This window comes from Colias eurytheme, chromosome 31 (genome assembly GCF_061535395.1).
Source record: "Colias eurytheme isolate Ceu_HAF_F1 chromosome 31, ilColEury1 Martin Lab GWU primary, whole genome shotgun sequence".
In the NCBI taxonomy this organism is placed as follows: domain Eukaryota; kingdom Metazoa; phylum Arthropoda; class Insecta; order Lepidoptera; family Pieridae; genus Colias; species Colias eurytheme.
Window position 1 is genome coordinate 1,876,082 of NC_143010.1, and position 18,703 is coordinate 1,894,784.

Consider the following 18,703-nt stretch of genomic DNA (forward strand, 5'->3'; position numbering starts at 1 on the left):
GTCAAAGTAAAACCGGGGCTTCAAACTAGTGAAGCGACATAGGTCAAAACAATTAGGTTTTATCTTAAGAACTAAGGAGTGTCTGTATTGAGGATATCGTTAATTATAACAAGACCTTCGTAGCATAGTTTTTCCTTTTCAATACAAAGGTCGCTTTCTCTGTCCCTATTTATGCTTTAATCTTTAAAAACATACGCAACGGATTTTGATGCGATTTTTTGAATAGATAGAGTGATTCAAGGTACATAATTTATTATGTTTTAGACAAAGCGGGCGAAGCCGCGGGCGGAAAGCTAGTTAGATTATATAATGAAAGTATTATAACACATTAGTTTTAAAACTTTAGCCTCTGGTCTCCCTACATAAAAAAAATGTTAATTATTTATTTACAAAAATAAACAGCCTTCAAGTTGTCAGAACTATAAGAGACCACATAGCAGATACTAGTATTCAATTATGAAAAGATTTATCCGAATCGATTCACCCAGTCGAAAGTTATGAGGTAAAAAATCCAATAATAAGTACAGTCGAATTGAGAGCCTTCTCCTTGATTTTGATATTTTAGTCTTATAGCATTCCAATGGTTTATAATTTATATCTAATTATAAATTTTTAAAGAATAGAGAAAAAATCGATTACGAGGCGGGATTCGATCCCGTATTTATCGCCATTCCCCTGTCCCCCTTAGCCAGGGGAATGGCGATAAATGCGGGATCGAATTACGGTGGCCGAGAGGTCACAGTCGTCGCCTCGGAATGACCTTTTTTGAAATCGGTTGATAATTTAAACTATATACGTCGCTAAACACTATACACTACATCGATTCATGATTCATTACAAGGAATAATTTTACTTCTTATTTATAAAATAATTTTCAGTTAATCAAATCCATACTAATATTATAAATGCGAAAGTAACTCTGTCTGTCTGTCTGTTACTCAATCACGCCTAAACTACTGAACCAATTTTCATGAAATTTGGTATGGAGATATTTTGATACCCGAGAAAGCACATAGGCTACTTTTTATCCCGGGAAAATGACGCAATCCCGGAAATCCCATGGGAACGGGAACTATGCGGGTTTTTCTTTGACTGCGCGGTTCTGCGCGGGCGAAGCCGCGGGCGGAAACCTAGTAATATATAAGGGCCAAGGGGCGCTCAATGTTCTTCACAATGGGCAGGGTTGGGCGAGTAGAGGCAATTACGATAGTGTAGACTGTAGAGCCTAAATGTCTATGATCGGCCGTCATTGTACATATTGTTCATTCATAATCGTCGTAATGACGTCAAACATCGACGATCATTTGTTGGGCCAATGCTCTCAATTGTGAAGATGGCCCACAATGTCGTTTTAAAAGTAGTTCAGTAGATTATATCAATATTTAAACATCTGTTAAAATATAAAGTAATGCCGGTTTCAGCTAGGTAAATAGATAAGTAATATTAAAAATGAAACATTATTTGTTTGTTTGTAAAAAATAACCAAAATTTTGGCAAAAGTAGAAAGCTACATAGTTTTAAAGGAGTGACAAAGGCAGTTTCTTTTAAAAAATATCAGTAGTTTGTCCTACTAATATTATAAATGCGAAAGTTTGTATGGATGTTTGTTACTCTTTCACGTAAATACTACTGAACCGATTACAATGAAATTTAGCACACATATAGAGGGTAACTTGGATTAACACATAGGATAGGTTTTATCCCGGAAATCCCACGGGAACGGGAACTATGCGAGTTTTTCTTTGAAAACGCGGGCGAAGCCGCGGGCGGAAATCTAGTATATTATAATCGTGAGTTTATGTTTTGGAAGCATGGATGCATGGATGAATGTATGATACTTTAATATGTAAAAATACAGTTTTGACTTTCCTGCGATATTATTATATGTAGATCTAGATATTAGTAGGATAGGTACTGTAAAGATTATCACATAACTGACTACCCTTTTTTTAATTGGGGAAATCATGCGTAGATACCCCATCCCCCCTAGACAAGTGGCTTTCTATTAGCGTAAAGTTCAATAGAATAGATTATGAATGTATGAGATTGACGTAATCAATCGTCGTCGTCGTCGTAATCAAACGTCAATCTCATACATTCATAATCTATTCTATAGAACTTTACGCTAATAGAAAGCCACTTGTCTAGGGGGGCATGTCTGCCTACTTTAATCCAGGTACAATACGGGTGAAGCCACAAGCATTAACTAGTTGATGCTAAGAAATAAAGTACAGTGCTAATTAAAACAATCATCGCTATCACATCACACGACTGATAAGCGAGCATTGACCTTGGCGATATTTTTTTTCACGCTTCGTGATGGGTGTGTGCTCAGTTGATTATTTGTGTCCACGTGTTTTGTAATTATTATTTTGTTACTAGCTGACTAGGCGGAGGTCCTTCAAGTTTGATTTTTATGTCAAACTAGCTGCGCCCCACGGTTTCACCAGCGTGCGTAATTGAGTGTTTTCTTTTAAACCTAAAGTTCCTGTGGGAATATAAGTATGAAAAATCGCCTAAGTTACTCCTTATAACAACAGCTATCTGTCAGTGAAAGGTCCGTCAAAAATCGGTCCAGCCGTTCCTGAGATTAGCCGGAACAAACAGACAGACATAAATGTTAAAAATTACTATTTTGGTATGTGTATAGTGTATAGATATATGGATGTATAAACTATACATATTATGTACTATGTATTTAGTAAAAATCAATTATTTCAATATTAAAAACAGAAACTTCAATTTTATTATTTTTATTGGATAGATTGTAATCTTAATCCTTCAAGGTCTAGTCTATCTGCTGTACCAAAATGTCATCAAAAAAATTTCAGTTGTTTGAGCGTGAGTGTAATCTACAGACAGAGTTAATTGCATTTATAATATTAGCAAATAAACTTGAAAGTGAAAGAAAAAGTGTTTTAATTAATTTAGAATAGAATTACTACTATTATAAGAGTGAGTGTTTTTTATTTATAACTAGCTTTCCGCCCGCGGCTTCGCCCGCGTTTTCAAAGGAAAACCCGCATAGTTCCCGTTCCCGTGGGATTTCCGCCCGCATAGTTCCCGTTCCCGTGGGATTTCCGGGATAAAACCTATCCTATGTGTTAATCCAAGTTACCCTCTATATGTGTGCTAAATTTCATTGTAATCGGTTCAGTAGTTTTTACGTGAAAGAGTAACAAACATCCATACAAACTTTCGCCCGCATAGTCAAAGAAAAACCAGCATAGTTCCCGTTTCCGTGCGATTTCCAGGATAAAAAGTAGCCTATGTGTTATTCTGGTTCTTCAGCTACCTACATACCAAATTTCATTGTAATCGGCTCTGTAGTATTTGCGGGAAAGAGTAGCAAATAAACACATACATCCATCCTCACAAACTTTCGCATTTATAATATTAGTAGGTTAGGATGATTTTAAAATTTAAATAAGATTCATAGAATTCAAGGCAATTATGTTTGTAAACTTTATTACGAGAAATAGTTGAGCATCGGTGACTGTAGTAATTAAATAAATAAATAAATAAATAATAAATAAATATTATAGGACTTTATTACACAAATCGACCTAGTCCGACAGTAAGCTCAATTAAGGCTTGTGTTGTGGGTACTAGGCGACGATAAATATAATATTTAATAAATACATATATAGATAATAACACCCAGACCCAAGAACAAATAATTGAGTTCATCACACAAATATTTGCCCTGACCGGGGATCGAACCCGGGACCGTCGGCTCAGTAGGCAGTTACTTTACCACTGCGCCAACCGCGTCGTCAAATATTTGAGATATATGAATTTCTGACCTCAATAAAAGACATATGGTTGTTAATTAATAATATATTAATTAGCATCATGTTTAAAAGATATTATAAAATAAAACGTACTTAAACAGTTTTATTTTAATTTTTTCAAATTTTGAGTATAGAGAAAATAATAACTCCCTTTATTATTTTCAGATCGGTTCAAAACAACCAGAAGACTGTCTTTATAAATAGGCAATAATATTCCCTAAAGTATTGTTTTTTTTAATTGTATTTTGACAAATTTATTATATATAACAACTATTAATTAAATAACTGCCTTTATCGATTCCAGACCGGACGACCAGAAGACTGACTATGTTATATAGGCAATGTTCCATAAAATATAATGTCGCATTGTAATTGTTTTCCTATTTATTAGGCAATAATAAACAACTAAAAGTAGTTTTCTTATCCATTACCAGACCGGTTCCAAGCAACCAGAAGACTGACTTTGTTATATAGGCAATGTTCCATAAATATAATGTCGCATTGTAATTATTTTCCTATTTATTAGGCAATAATAAACAACTAAAAGTAGTTTTCTTATCCATTCCAGACCGGTTCCAAGCAACCAGAAGACTGACTATGTTATATAGGCAACATTCCCAACGAACACGACACCGCCGCTGACGTGATGGCGGCGCCGGCGATCGCGCAAGGGCCGGTGGACGAGGCGCAGGAGACGCTGCTGGTGAAGAACCAGCCGTTGGTCGTGTCTGCTAAGTCCTCGAAGAAAGGTGAGTAATGTGTTAGGGATAACTAGCTATGCAGGGAATTGATTTTTCCAGGGGAATGATAAATAATCATAATGTTGAACCGCACCGTTGTGTCGTAAAAGAATGTCAAAAAAACAATTATTTATTGACGATAAATCGCGTTTTAAAAGAGCAATTTGCTTCCGAAAATCTGCCTTTTCTTACATGAAAAATATCAACAAAATTCTCTGAACGGGTAAAAACCTCATGACGGTATTTTAATTATTGCACCCATCAAAAGTATCAAAAACAACGATTTTTTAAATATATACGTTATTAGAATTCTAAAAAATCAAAACACTTTCATTTTTATTACTTTAACAACATATATTTTATAAATACGAAACACTTTATAAAATATTATCTAAATTTAAAATTAAACCAATTAGTAATGATACATTTTTTTACTTTCACTATATAGCAAAAGTATTGTAAATTACTTTTTACATTTTTTTTATTGCAACACCGAATCATAGACATTGCAAAATACAATGTAGTCTGTGGTCAAACGTCAAAATTATTTTTTATAAAAATATACGCGGGTAGTTTAACACAAGTACATTCGAGAAATTAAAAGTTATAACATAATAATTGTGTGTGAATAAACAATGCCGCCTAAATATGAGAAACTAAAAAGTATCGATGAGCAGGGTAAGAATATATTTATATTTTAATCACTACATAGTATAAAACAAAGTCGCTTTCTCTGTCCCTATGTCCCTTTGTATGCTTAAATCTTTAACTACGCAACGGATTCTGATGCGATTATTTTTAATAGATCGAGTGATTCAAGAGGAAGGTTTTAGTATATAATTTATTATGTTTTAGACAAAGCGGGCAAAGCCGCGGGCGGAAAGCTAGTATATTATAATCGCTGCATAGTATAAAACAAAGTCGCTTTCTCTGTCCCTATGTCCCTTTGTATGCTTAAATGTTTAACTGCGCAACGGATTCTGATGCGATTATTTTTAATAGATAGAGTGATTCAAGAGGAAGGTTTTAGTATATAATTTATTATGTTTTAGACAAAGCGGGCAAAGCCGCGGGCGGAAAGCTAGTATATTATAATCGCTGCATAGTATAAAACAAAGTCGCTTTCTCTGTCCCTATGTCCCTTTGTATGCTTAAATGTTTAACTGCGCAACGGATTCTGATGCGATTATTTTTAATAGATAGAGTGATTCAAGAGGAAGGTTTTAGTATATAATTTATTATGTTTTAGACAAAACGGGCAAAGCCGCGGGTGGTAAGCTAGTATATAGGTAATTAAAATCTTAAAATTTTGATCATAGTGTTCACAAACTTGTAAAATGACTTCGATCGATTCTTTTCAATCAGAAAATAAATGTTGTGAAGTACTTTTTACATCTCTCACATGTATAAATCAAAGTAGGTTCAGCTAGTATACATACATATTATATTACTAATATATATATACCTATTATTTGTTGGTTTGTTTGATCGCGCTAATCTCAGGAACTACTGGTCCGTTTTGAAAAATTCTCTCGGTGTTTGCTAGCCCATTTATCGAGTAAGGCTATGGGATATATGTATATCAATAGGAGCAAAGCATTACGAGTAAAACCGCGGGGCACAGCTTGTCTATACTATATACTATTATAAAGAGGAAAGGTTTGTATGTATGTATGGTTTTCACGCATAAACTACTGGACCGATTTTGATGTTATTTGGCACAGATAATCTTTAGACCCTGAGAAAGAACATAGGCTACCTTTTATTGCGAAAGCAACCACGGGCGAAGCCGGGGCAGACCGCTAGTAGGTTATATAATGAGAAGCCGGACTGCTTGTAATAAACAAAGAGTGTTTGAGGAAAATATTCGCAAAATACAGTGGAAAATTTCTCAATGGCTTTGTTGAAATTCAAATTCAACTTCATTTATACATCAGAGTTGATTTAAATGTCATTTAGCGTCGAAGTATAGATTTTAAAGTTTGATAAGAGCTAGCGCGCACGAGCAACTTTGTCTCTGCAACTATTTTGTCTCCGCAACTATTTTGTCTCTCCACCTATGGGCTAGTATGAAAGTGCGCGCACGTAGCGACGCAACTCCCCATACAATTGATGGGAGAGACAAAATAGTTGCGGAGACAAAGTTGCTCGTGCGCGCTAGCTCTAACTTAAAACTTAGTTTATGAAAACTTAGTTCATAAATGGTAATTTTTGCAATCCGTACCTAATAATTAATATTTATAATTGACTAGCTGTTCCCCGCGGTTTTACCAACATTGCTCCGCTTTTATTGGTCTTAGCAATTAGCATGAGATTTTAGGCGCGTTAGTAAAATTTCAAGGTCGTGTCATGGCAATACCGTCACGTCATGGAGTAAGGCGACGATTTTGGTATCTTTGAATCTTGTCGAAAAAGTTTCACTTCTGAAACGTGTGCTCGGAACACACACTTTTTTTAGTTCTCAACTACTTATATGTTATTTATTTAGAATTGCTTTTGAGTTTTAATTAAAAAATAACACATTTTCCTCATAGCTTTTGCCGTAAATGTTATTATAGGTGGTTAACTTTGAGCATTAAAAATTTAAAATATAACCAGTTGTATGTAGGCGTTTTTGTATCTTTTTCCTTATCAATATGGATTAGTTGCTGTATCCATTTCGTCAACCTTCCTAGTCCATTAGAAATTAAAGATTTTAACGGATTTTAAACGCGATTTATCCATTATATTATTTTCCCGACGTTTCGCACACTTTGCAACGAGTAGAGTTTATACAGGGTGCCCCACTATCGGTATACTAAGCGCGAAGGGACTTGTAGTTTTGCATACACTGATCACGTAAAAAATACTTAAACAACAAAATTACGCCAAAAATTTTTTGCTAAATTTTTCCTTAAATCCATGTTTTCTTCTCTAGCTTCGCGCAGCCGGCATATAACGCTTCGCATATGTGAGCAATTTGTCTATGAAAACATAATCGTAAACGATAGCTCACGTGCGGGTGGTAAAGTTGGGCGGGTTGCTTGTTAGGGGTGTACACAAAGAGTTTCAAGAATTCATCTATTTGAAAAAAAAATGCATCTGGAATTTTATAAGTATTTTTACGTACTTAGCGTGTGCAAAACTATAACCTCCTTTTAGCTTAGTATACCAACAGTGGGACACCCTACAGCCCCTACAGGTTGTACTCTTACTTACTTGCGTAAAATCAAACACTAGAAAATACATCCTTGTCCTATTCTTTGTCGTGTGTACTACGAAATGAATGTTACTTTCTTTCTACTTTATTTATCACTTTCTTAAAGACCATCATCATCACCATCATCACCATCAGCCCATACATATATTGATGACTAGCTTCCGCCCACGACTTTGTACGTGCATCCCCGTTTTTCCCCGTTCCCGCAAGAATTTCGGGAAATCCTTTCTTAGCGGATGCCTACGTCCTAACATCTACCTGCATGCCAAATTTCAGCCCGATACGTCCAGTGGTTTGGGCTGTGCGTTGATAGATCACTATATCAGTCACCTTTGAGTTTTATATTATATAGATAAATAATATTTTTATTTTGTTTACAGTAACGCTTCAAGAGGACGACGATGGCAAAGTGGGCAGGTTCACGATCGGGCCGGCGCCGGAGCGCGACTGGGAGATGGTGCCGCCCGACGGCAAGTGGGGCTGGTGTGTGCTCGTGGGTGAGTGGTAGCTTGTGGCAGAAAGTGTAGGGGGTTTGGTAAAAAGTGGTAGTTTTGGGCCGCCGACAAGCGCCGGTAAGCGCTTATAAGTTTCCAGCTTCACTTCTGAATACGCACTTAGGACCGGCAAAATTACTTTTTTACAATTAATTAAATACGTAGGTATGTAATTATAGGTAGGTAAAAGGAATGGAGATTGTCTTATATTTTTATATATATATACTAGCGGCCCGCCCCGGCTTCGCCCGTGGTACATATGAAAAATAGATGTTGGCCGATTCTCAGACTTACCCGATATGCACAGAAAATTTCATGAGAATCGGTCCACCCGTTTCGGAGGAGTATGCAGACTAACATTGTGACACGAGAATTTTATATATAAGACGAGAATTTTATATATAAGATAAAGGCTAAAATTAACCCTTCAGGTAGATCAAAAACCAGATAATAACTTTGAGTAATAATTGTATATGTAATGTTGTATTGTGATATTTATCTCTTAAATTAATAGACCTATAAAGAAATTTATAATTTGGCTACTAAAATTGGCCGATTTGACCAAAAAAATATAAAACTCCTTTGGATTACTATAAGTTCTCAAACAACTAAAAAAATCTTGAAATTTGAATTCAAATATCTTAAAAACTTACTTTTTTTAGTATAAATAGGATTTCCGGGATAAAATCTATCATATATGTTAATCCAAGTTAGCCTCTACATGTGAACTAAATTCCATTGTAATCGGTTCAGTAGTATTTGCGTGAGAGAGTAACAAACATACATCCATCCTTATAAACTTTCGCATTTATAATATTAATGGATAGGATTATTTATTTTTTGAAATTTTTAAATTATTCTTCGCCAATATAACAAAACCTATGAAACATAATATCCAGGTCAATGGTATGGTAGGAATCTACGCACATACATTTATAGGGTCAATTATTATAGTATGGGTCAAACGATTAAGTGCTCTCGACAGTATGTTATGACAGCGTTGTTATGATATTTCGACCTTAGGGTCGTTGTTTTATACGCACTTTTTGAAACTTCTTTAGCCTTTAGGCGTGACTAAAGTTTCAAGGTCGCGTCATGGAAATACCATCACGTCATGGAGTTAGGCGACGATTTTGATATCTTTTAATCTTGCAGAGTAAAATTTCAAGGTCGTGTCATGGCGTAAGGCAACGATTTTTGTATTTCTGAATGTTGTCAAGGAAGTTTCACTTTTGACACGTATGCTCGGCACACACGCTCCTTTTTTATTTTAACGATTTTCAATTATCTTTTCAGGCGCAACCCTAGTGAACATCCTAATACCGGGCACAATAAAATCGTTCGGAGTTCTGCTCGTCGAGTTCAACGATGTGTTCGAGGCGAGTGCATCCGCCTCATCTGGAATAGTGGCGTTATGCTACTTCCTGTACAGTAGTTTGGGTGAGATAGATATAAAATACACACACATACATATACACACACACGTAGACACTCCCCAGAGTAACACGTTGTACTCATAGATAACACACTCACACATTCACACTTGCTAGACACACACACACACACATCCATATACATTATACATATACACACTATACACATATATAGAAATACTTGATTTTGGCCGCAGCTAATTAATAATTAATAACAATATTATAAAGCTGAACAGTTTGTTTGTTTCAACGCGCTAAACTCGGGAACAACTGGTCGGATTTGAAAAATTCTTTCGGTGTTAGATAGCCCATTTATCGAGGAAGACTATAGGCTATATATAATCACGCTAAGACTAACAGGAGCGGAGCAATGCGGGTGAAACTGCGGGGCACAGTTAGTTAATAATATATATATGCCCTTCCCTCCGGACCGTTGGACAGTATAGACGTGTTTTGTGCTAAATCCGCATGTTAAATTTGATTCCAAAAATTAATTATTTCAATTTAAATATTTTTAAAGTACTAGGATAACATAAATCACCAGAATACATGTGAGTGAATAATTTACTTTATAAACACAGACTCACGAATTGCAAAAATAAGACATCTTTATCCGCACGAAATTAGTGCGAAAGAAACATCATCAGAGGTCAACTAATACTGGACGGAAAACAACTTTGTATGAATTTGTCGATCGCGACAATTTTAACTTGATCTCCATCGCGTTTGGCTTAACTTACACTGTACACTCTCCCAGTGGTCGCTGCTTGCCTGGTAACATTACCTCGTGCTTTTACTACAAATATGCCCCTCAAGCGCACACCCCCCTCCACCCCCGCTGCGGCTGTTCATTCGGATGTTGTTGATCAAGCTTATACTTCTACTAGCGTACTAACTGTTCCGATTATGCAGCAAACGCTACACCATTGCTCTTCCGAGCCTAGTTTAACTAAAAAAACGAATGTCACCTTCCGTAAAAGGAAGCATACTGAATGTGATGATGATAAGCTAGACAGTTTCATGCACGAAATAAAACAAATGTTTATGCATTTTAAAGAAGAGCAAAATAAAAGTTTCGAAAAATTGTGCGATACAGTAGAGAATATGCGGACTTCGTTTGAGTTTTTAGCAGAAAAATGTGATTCCTTATCAACTAGAGTAAATAATTTGGAATTGGCGCGGGTTGAAGATACTAAATACATAAAAACCTTGGAAGAGAAGCTAGAAATTTCTGAGCGTGCATCTAGGTCAACGTGCCTTGAAATTAGAAATATTCCAAACAGTCCTTCCGAATCAAAAAATTATCTTTTGCAGACATTTTTAAAAACAACAAATGTACTAAAAATTGATGTTCAGCCTCATGAAGTTAAGGATATCTATAGAATTAAATCTAAGGACCCAAGCTCTAGAACAATTATTGTAGACCTAACAAGCTGCTTACTAAAGGAAAGAATTATTACTTTGTATCGAAATTTTAATAAAGGACCGTCTAAACTCACTACTGAACACCTGCATCTTAAGGGCCCTCCAAAAAATATTTTTATTTCGGAGAATTTAACTGCCAAAATGAAAAGATTGTTTTTCCTCTCGCGCGATCTTGCAAACACTCATAATTTTAAGTTCTGTTGGGTGTCACACGGAAAGATCTTTCTTCGTAAAAAGGAAAATGGCCCTCTAATTAGAATACGCACGGAATTGGATATTGCAAAAGTGAAACAAGACATAATATGACTATTGGCCGCAGTGTTAGTTGTTAAGGATTTATGTAAATTATTATTGTATTATTTTAGTTATTTTGTAATTTTGTCTGTATATGATATTGAAATTTGCGTGATATCTTTTTCTCACCACTTACATTACATACACACTCTACACATACGCCTATACACACACAAAACATACTTTTCATTCACTATGAATTCAAAATTTATTTTCTTTAGTTATTTTCAGTTTCAATACCCGTGTTAATTACTGTCAAAAACATGACTGATTTAAACTCTATTAATGATGACATCGAAAATATTTCTGTGTCTGAATCCCACATTTGTCAACCTGAGGACAGCATTTCTTACGTAAAAAATATTGCTACAGACTTTAAAATCTTACATGTCAATATACGAAGCATAAACTGCAATTTTACCCTTCTTCAAACTCTCTTGCATAGACTTGGATATCAGCTGGATATCCTCGTTCTGTCAGAGTGCTGGTTAAGTAAAGCTCCATTTATTCCACTTCTTCCAGGTTACGACTTTCACCAATCAAACTTTACTAACCAAAACGAGGGGGTGGTCACTTATGTTCGAGTTGGTCTAAAATGTAAAGTAACATTACCTACGCTCAATGATGCAAATTGTGTTATTCTTGAATTTCAAAATTCTCTGGCTGTAGTCGCGTTGTATCGTTCGCCATCTTTCAAGAATCTCGAACCGTTCTTATCTAGCTTAGAAAGCGTACTTCTTTCTATTAAAATAAACAAGAGTATTGTGGTTATTGGTGATCTCAATATAAATATAATCTCAAATAAAACCGACTCTTCAACTGATGACTACCTTAATTTGTTAGCATCACACGCATTGCTTCCTGCTCATCTTTTTCCAACACGTGAAGACAATTGTCTTGATCATGTGATGCTTCGGACACTTTTTACAGCCACTACGTTGGTCCTTGATACGACGTTTACTGACCATGCCCCCGTTCTATGTTTTATTCATACAAAAATTGCACTACCGAATAAAAATACTATTGTTAATTCTCGTATTGATATTTCCTCAGTTGTAAATGCCCTTGAAAATACCGATTTTTCCTCTGTACTAGTTTCCACAGACCCAGAAGAATCTGCATCCAAGTTAGTAAACATCCTATCCTCCACAATAAGCTCTCATAAACGTAGTATTCATGTCCCCTCTAGAAAACGTATAATAAAGCCTTGGATTACACCTGGACTTCTGAAATGTATTCGCCACAGAGATAAACTGCACCGTAAATTTAAGAAAAATCCAGAAGATGATCTCAACAAATTAATTTTTCTTCGTTACCGAACCTTCTGTAATAAGCTCTTAAAGAGAATCAAACGTGAATACGAACATAACAAGTTTCAGAAGATCAGGAATAATCCCAAGGCCGCATGGAATGTTATCAAGGAGCTGTCCGGTATAAAAAGCAAGGAATCTAATGCAAGTAATTTACTAAATCAGTTCACCTGTCCAAAATTATCTGTCAATGCAGTCAATAATTATTTTGCTAATGTGGGTAAAGATATGGCTTATAAAATTATTCACGGTACTCGGAATGCTACCTCAAATTATTATAATACCCCTGAGGCTTTTTCACAAAACCCTTCACAATCTTCTGTAAACTCGATGGTACTGTTGAGCATCGAAAATGAAGAAATCCATAAAATTATTTGCAATCTTAAAGACAAATGTGCTGTTGGCTGGGATGGGATACCCACATCTGTCCTTAAATCTGCGAGGCATGTACTCGTCCCTATTCTATGTCACGTTTTTAACCTTTCTATCTCAAAAGGCATATTTCCAACTGTTTTTAAGAGAGCTGTTGTCCACCCGATCTTCAAGAGTGGAGATAGAGATAGTGTCTCTAATTACCGCCCAATATCTGTGCTTTCAGCTATTTCTAAAATCTTCGAAAAAGTGCTAAATAATAGGCTCCTTACTTTTCTGAACTCTAATAATGTACTTTCAAAAAACCAATTCGGTTTTAGACGTGGCCTATCCACAGAAGATGCATTGTTATCTTTGACTAATAGCATTATTAATAATTTTGAACAAAAAATGAAATCTGTTACTCTTTTTTTGGACCTTTCTAAAGCATTTGACACTGTCTCTATCTCTATTCTTTTATCTAAATTGGAACGCTGTGGTATTCGAGGCTCTGTTCTAGATATTTTTACAAGTTATCTTTCTGAACGTACGCAGTGTGTAGTTATTAATGATATTCTTAGTGAGCTTGCACCAGTTACTTTTGGCGTACCACAGGGTAGCGTTTTAGGACCTACCCTGTTTCTCATTTACATAAATGATCTATGTAACATGACTATCAACAACTGTCAAATAATTTCGTATGCCGATGATACTGCCTTGATTATCCATGCCCGAACTTGGGAGGAGGTTCGAAGTGTCGCTGAAAATGCCCTAAATATTATTCAAGAGTGGCTCCGACAAAACCTTCTTACTCTAAATATTGTTAAAAGTAAATACATAACTTTTGCCCCCAAACTTTCTTCTTTGCCCCCCTCAAGTTTCAACATATCCGCCCATGATTGTCTCAAGACCGACCCTTGTGTTCAATGCAATTGTATGAGTCTTGAAAGGGCCACTAGCTTGAGATATCTGGGTGTCACAATTGACCAAACGTTCTCGTGGAAGCAACAGATTGATACTGTGTGCTCAAAAATCAGAAAACTAGCATATGTGTTTAAACGCCTCAGAGGAGTCCTAGATTTGTGTTACTTAAAAAATGTTTACTATGCATTGATTCAGTCGGTTACCTCTTATTGCATAACATCCTGGGGAGGTTGTGTCAAATCGTTGATGATACGACTGGAACGAGCCCAACGGGCTATCCTCAAAGCTCTCGTTAACAAACCTCTCCGCTATCCAACCACCGAATTATATGCCCTTTGCCAAGTTCTTACCGTAAGACAATTGTTTATTCTCAAAGTTGTTTTGATGAAGCACTCAGATACCGTGTATGACTCAGACTTCATAAATTCTAGGCGCAGAAACGACAGGGTTTGTGTTATTAAATTTCGAAGAACAGCAGTAGCTAGTCGCCACTATCCTTTCATTAGTTCTTGTATCTACAATAAAATTAATCGGGTCCTTAATATTTACCCACTTTGTCACCATAAGCTAAAGACAATACTTCTTAAATGGCTTTTATCCCTCTCCTATGAAAAAACTGAAGAAATTATTAAAACCACCATCTAAACTTCTACATTCCTCACACACCTCTACACAACTTACATAATCTCGCTCTCACATATACACACACACACATACAATCTCACACTCTCACATATACATATACACACCTGCACATTTATGTCTTTTTAAATTTGTGTAATCGTCTTACTTACTTTTATTGTTTTCTTGTGTTTTTCTTTTGGAATTATTACTGTAAAAATGTTAGTCACTGGAACTTCTAATGTATGGAGGCGGGCGTTGGCATCTGTGCCACAGCTTTTTTAAGCTTTTATAGGTGCCATCGTTCATAAAGTTTTTTGTATCTGTGTTTTTATTGTTCCAATTAAAGAATTTTGAATTTTGAATTTTTTTTTTGAATATCTCTCTCTTTCAGGTCCACTCTCGTCAATTCTCTCCGTGAAATGGTCATATAGAACGGTGACGCTCATAGGTGGCAGTTTTGCTGCGTTCGGCATGATATTCAGTAGCTGGGCGTTTTCTATAGGTTATTTGTATTTTAGGTGAGTGAGTGAGTGATTGATTTATTTATTTAAATCTACTATATAAAAATAAGTCGGGTTTTCCTTCCTGACGCTATAACTCCAGAACGCACGAACCGATTTCCACGGTTTTGCATTCGTTGGAAAGGTCTCGGGCTCCGTGAGGTTTATAGCAAAGAAAAGGTGTCTCTGGTGGCGAAACGGAGTTCGCCCGGTTTGCTAGTATTTTTATATAGTATAAAATCTGCAAATTAAATTTCAAATAATTTTACACTAGGCGCTGCAGCTGGACAAGTTTTAGCGAATTTTCTTCACCTATTATTGAAAAAAAAAACATGTTTTTTACATTTTTTTTTTCTTTTTATCCTCAGTTTCGTCGCGAAAAAGTTATACATTTACAGTAGTATATACATTTACAGTAGTATAGTATTCTTCATTTATCTCCCAAATTAGCACTGGCAAGCGAGTTTTAGAAACATTTTAAATTATTTTTCCCCAGTTTCGGTGCAATGGTTTAGCGTTCCCGCCCACCGTGTACATGACGTCATACTTTGTCCGTTTAAACTAAACTGTATATCATTTGACATAGGCGCTGGGCAATATTTTCAACACAATTTAAATGACGTGTTTGCTCTATTTCACTCCCAACTAGCGCTGATGACCCTTCAGAAAGAAATGTTTTTTTGACAAAAATTTTTTTTCAATTTTTTTTCAATTTTTTTCATTTTTTTTCCAGTTTCGGCGCAATGGTAGGCACGGGCGCTGGTTTAGCTTTCCCGCCAACAGTTTACATAGTGACGTCATACTTTGTCCGTTTACGCGGGCTTGCCAACGGTATATGTATGTCCGGTTCCGCCTTCGGGAGTATTATACTGCCGCCTGTATTGCGTTATTTGCTCGAGACGTATGGATATAAGTGAGTTTTTTTATTCTATTAATATTATAAATGTGAAAGTTTTTATTAACCGACTTCAAAAAAAAGGAGGAGGTTATCAATTCGGCCGGTATGTTTTTTTTTTTTTTATGTATGTACACCGATTACTCCGTGGTTTCTGAACCGATTTACGTGATTCTTTTTTTGTTCGATGCGGGATGGTATCGAATTGGTCCCATAAACATTTTATTCGGATAGGCCCAGTAGTTTTTATATTATGAGCATTTTTGTCTGTATTTGTAAATGTTGCAAGTGCAAGTTTGAAGTCGGTTCTTTTTAACGCAGTTATTGACTTGTGTATGTGTGTTTGTTTCTTTGTTATTTCACGCAAAAACTAGTGAACCGATTTTCATGATATTTGATACACGCAAAGAGGGTACTTGGATTGACGCAGGATAGAAATAAAGATGTTAACGGATTTTAAACGCGATTTACTCATTATTTTATTATCCCGACGTTTCGCACACTTTGCAGCGAGCGTGGTCACGAGGAGTTATTAACTAAATTAAGTTTTTAAAATACTTGATCTATGACAGTCAGCTAAATCCCTACTAATATTATAAATGCGAAAGTAACTCTGTCTGTCTGTTACGCTTTCCCGCTTAAACCTCTCAACCGATTTATGAATTTTGACACAGACAATCTTTAGACCCTGAGAAAGAACATAGGCTACCTTTTATTGCGAAATATGTACCACGGGCGAAGCCGGGGCGGACCGCTAGTTATCTATATAAGTATGTATTTAAAATTATATATGTTTATCAACTATCTGGTTTCCAAGCGAAAAGCTTAGTATGGGATCGGAAATCCGTGTGCGAAAAATGTCCTGAAATATTTATGTTTATTTATTACTAAATAAATTAATGAGCGGCTAAATATTAAAACTAAATTAATTACTAAATAGCTAAATTAAAATTTCCAGGGGGGCAGTACTTATCTTGGGAGGGATAATGCTAAACGTATGGGCTGCTGCGTTACTATTTCAACCCGTGGAAGAACATATGGTGAAGAAATTTAAGGAACCGGTCGATGATGAAGAGGGACCCCAGGTGAGTTGGGTTTGAGTTGAACTCAAGTGTGGGTTGAGTTGAACTCAAGTGTTGAGTTAAACTTGTGTTTTGCTGTGAAACTGGGGAACTCTGTGTTTTCTATGAAATTATTGGGTGTTGAGTTGAACTCAAATGAAAATTGAGTTGAACTCAAGTGTGTGTTGAGTTGAACTTAAGTGTTGAGTAAAACTTGTGTTTTGCTGTGAAACTGGGGAACTCTGTGTTTTCTGTGAAATTATTGGGTGTTGAGTTGAACTCAAATGTTAAATGAATTAAATTCAAAGATGAATTGAGTTGCACTCAAATGTAAATTGAGTTAAACTCAAAGTGTGCTCTGAGTACTCAAATCGAGGGCTTTTTGAGTTGGACCTGATATAATTTGAATGATTTAAATTTTTATTATGTGTTTTTATTTAATGTTATTGATACAGGGTGTTTGTTTTTGGTTTATTGTTGTAATTTTTTAAGTTTTTTTGTGTGTATAAAAACCAAAAATTACAACAATAAGATAATGTTCAATGATTTTCCATTTTAGGGAGTAATCATGAATTCTTGATGGATAGAATGAGTTTTAATTTAAAAATAACTTGAAATTTAATATCTTTGAGTTATTTTGAATGGATGATGTGTCATGTGTATGGTAAAGAATGATTTCTTATAATATGGATAGATATCGAATTGCTTTTTTCGTCTTTTACTTGGTAAATTATTGTTTTATACAGGATGAGATTTGTAAAGTCCCACTATAATATTATAAATGCGAAAGTTTATAAGGATGGATGTATGTGTATGTATGTATGTTTGTTACTCTTTCACGCAAATACTACTGAACCGATTACAATGAAATTTAGCACACATATAGAGGGTAACTTGGATTAACACATAGGATAGGTTTTATGCCGGAAATCCCACGGGAACAGGAACTATGCGGGTTTTGATTTGAAAACGCGGGCGAAGCCACGGTGGGAAAGCTAGTGTGTTATATATAAATAAGGTTGAATGGGGTTTTTTACATACAGGGTGATCTTTTGTTAAAGTATGAGACCTAGTTTTCTTATGAAAAATATGATTGGTGAAATAATTTATGTATTGGTAGTTTTTCTAATAATACAGGTTCAGGATCTGAAAGGTTTTGAATGAAGTTTTATCTTATGAAAGTATGAAATGTTTGTGTTTTTGTATTATTTTTTATTTATTTATTATTTTTTCTTCAGATTATACATCCATATTGTTTTTAATGACCTTAAAAATGTATACATGGTGTTGTTTTTCTATCTAGTGTGTTAAAATATATTTACTAAATATAATCTGTCTTACCACAAAAAACTTTAGACAGGGTTTAACTTTAAGCGCGGGTTCTCGTTAATCTGGTTTTGTCGTATTTCACATAGACAACTATTAAAGTGACAGATCGCTGGTTTAAAGTTAGACTGTTTAAATTGTTTTGTGGTAAGACCAAATATGTTTAATTTTATTGTATTACATATATATTTATACTAGATTTCCGCCCGCGGCTTCGCCCGCGTTTTCAAAGGAAAACCCGCATAGTTCCCGTTCCCGTGGGATTTCCGGGATAAAACCTATCCTATGTGTTAATCCAAGTTACCCTCTATATGTGTGCTAAATTTCATTGTA

At 35.5% G+C, this 18,703-nt stretch overlaps 1 protein-coding gene across 2 annotated transcripts in view; it reads left to right on the forward strand.

Moving 5' to 3' along the window:
- LOC149895399 (monocarboxylate transporter 12-like) overlaps nt 1-18,703 on the forward strand; it is a 46,075-nt gene that overhangs the window by 16,876 nt on the left and 10,496 nt on the right. For both annotated transcript variants that reach the window (XM_090119124.1, XM_090119125.1), the window contains exons 2-7: nt 4,363-4,543; nt 8,114-8,230; nt 9,524-9,667; nt 14,980-15,106; nt 15,822-16,001; nt 16,942-17,068. In XM_090119124.1, the coding sequence (XP_089975250.1) occupies nt 4,441-4,543; nt 8,114-8,230; nt 9,524-9,667; nt 14,980-15,106; nt 15,822-16,001; nt 16,942-17,068 (798 nt within the window). In that variant the 5' untranslated portion in view covers nt 4,363-4,440. The remainder of the gene's footprint in view (nt 1-4,362; nt 4,544-8,113; nt 8,231-9,523; nt 9,668-14,979; nt 15,107-15,821; nt 16,002-16,941; nt 17,069-18,703) is intronic.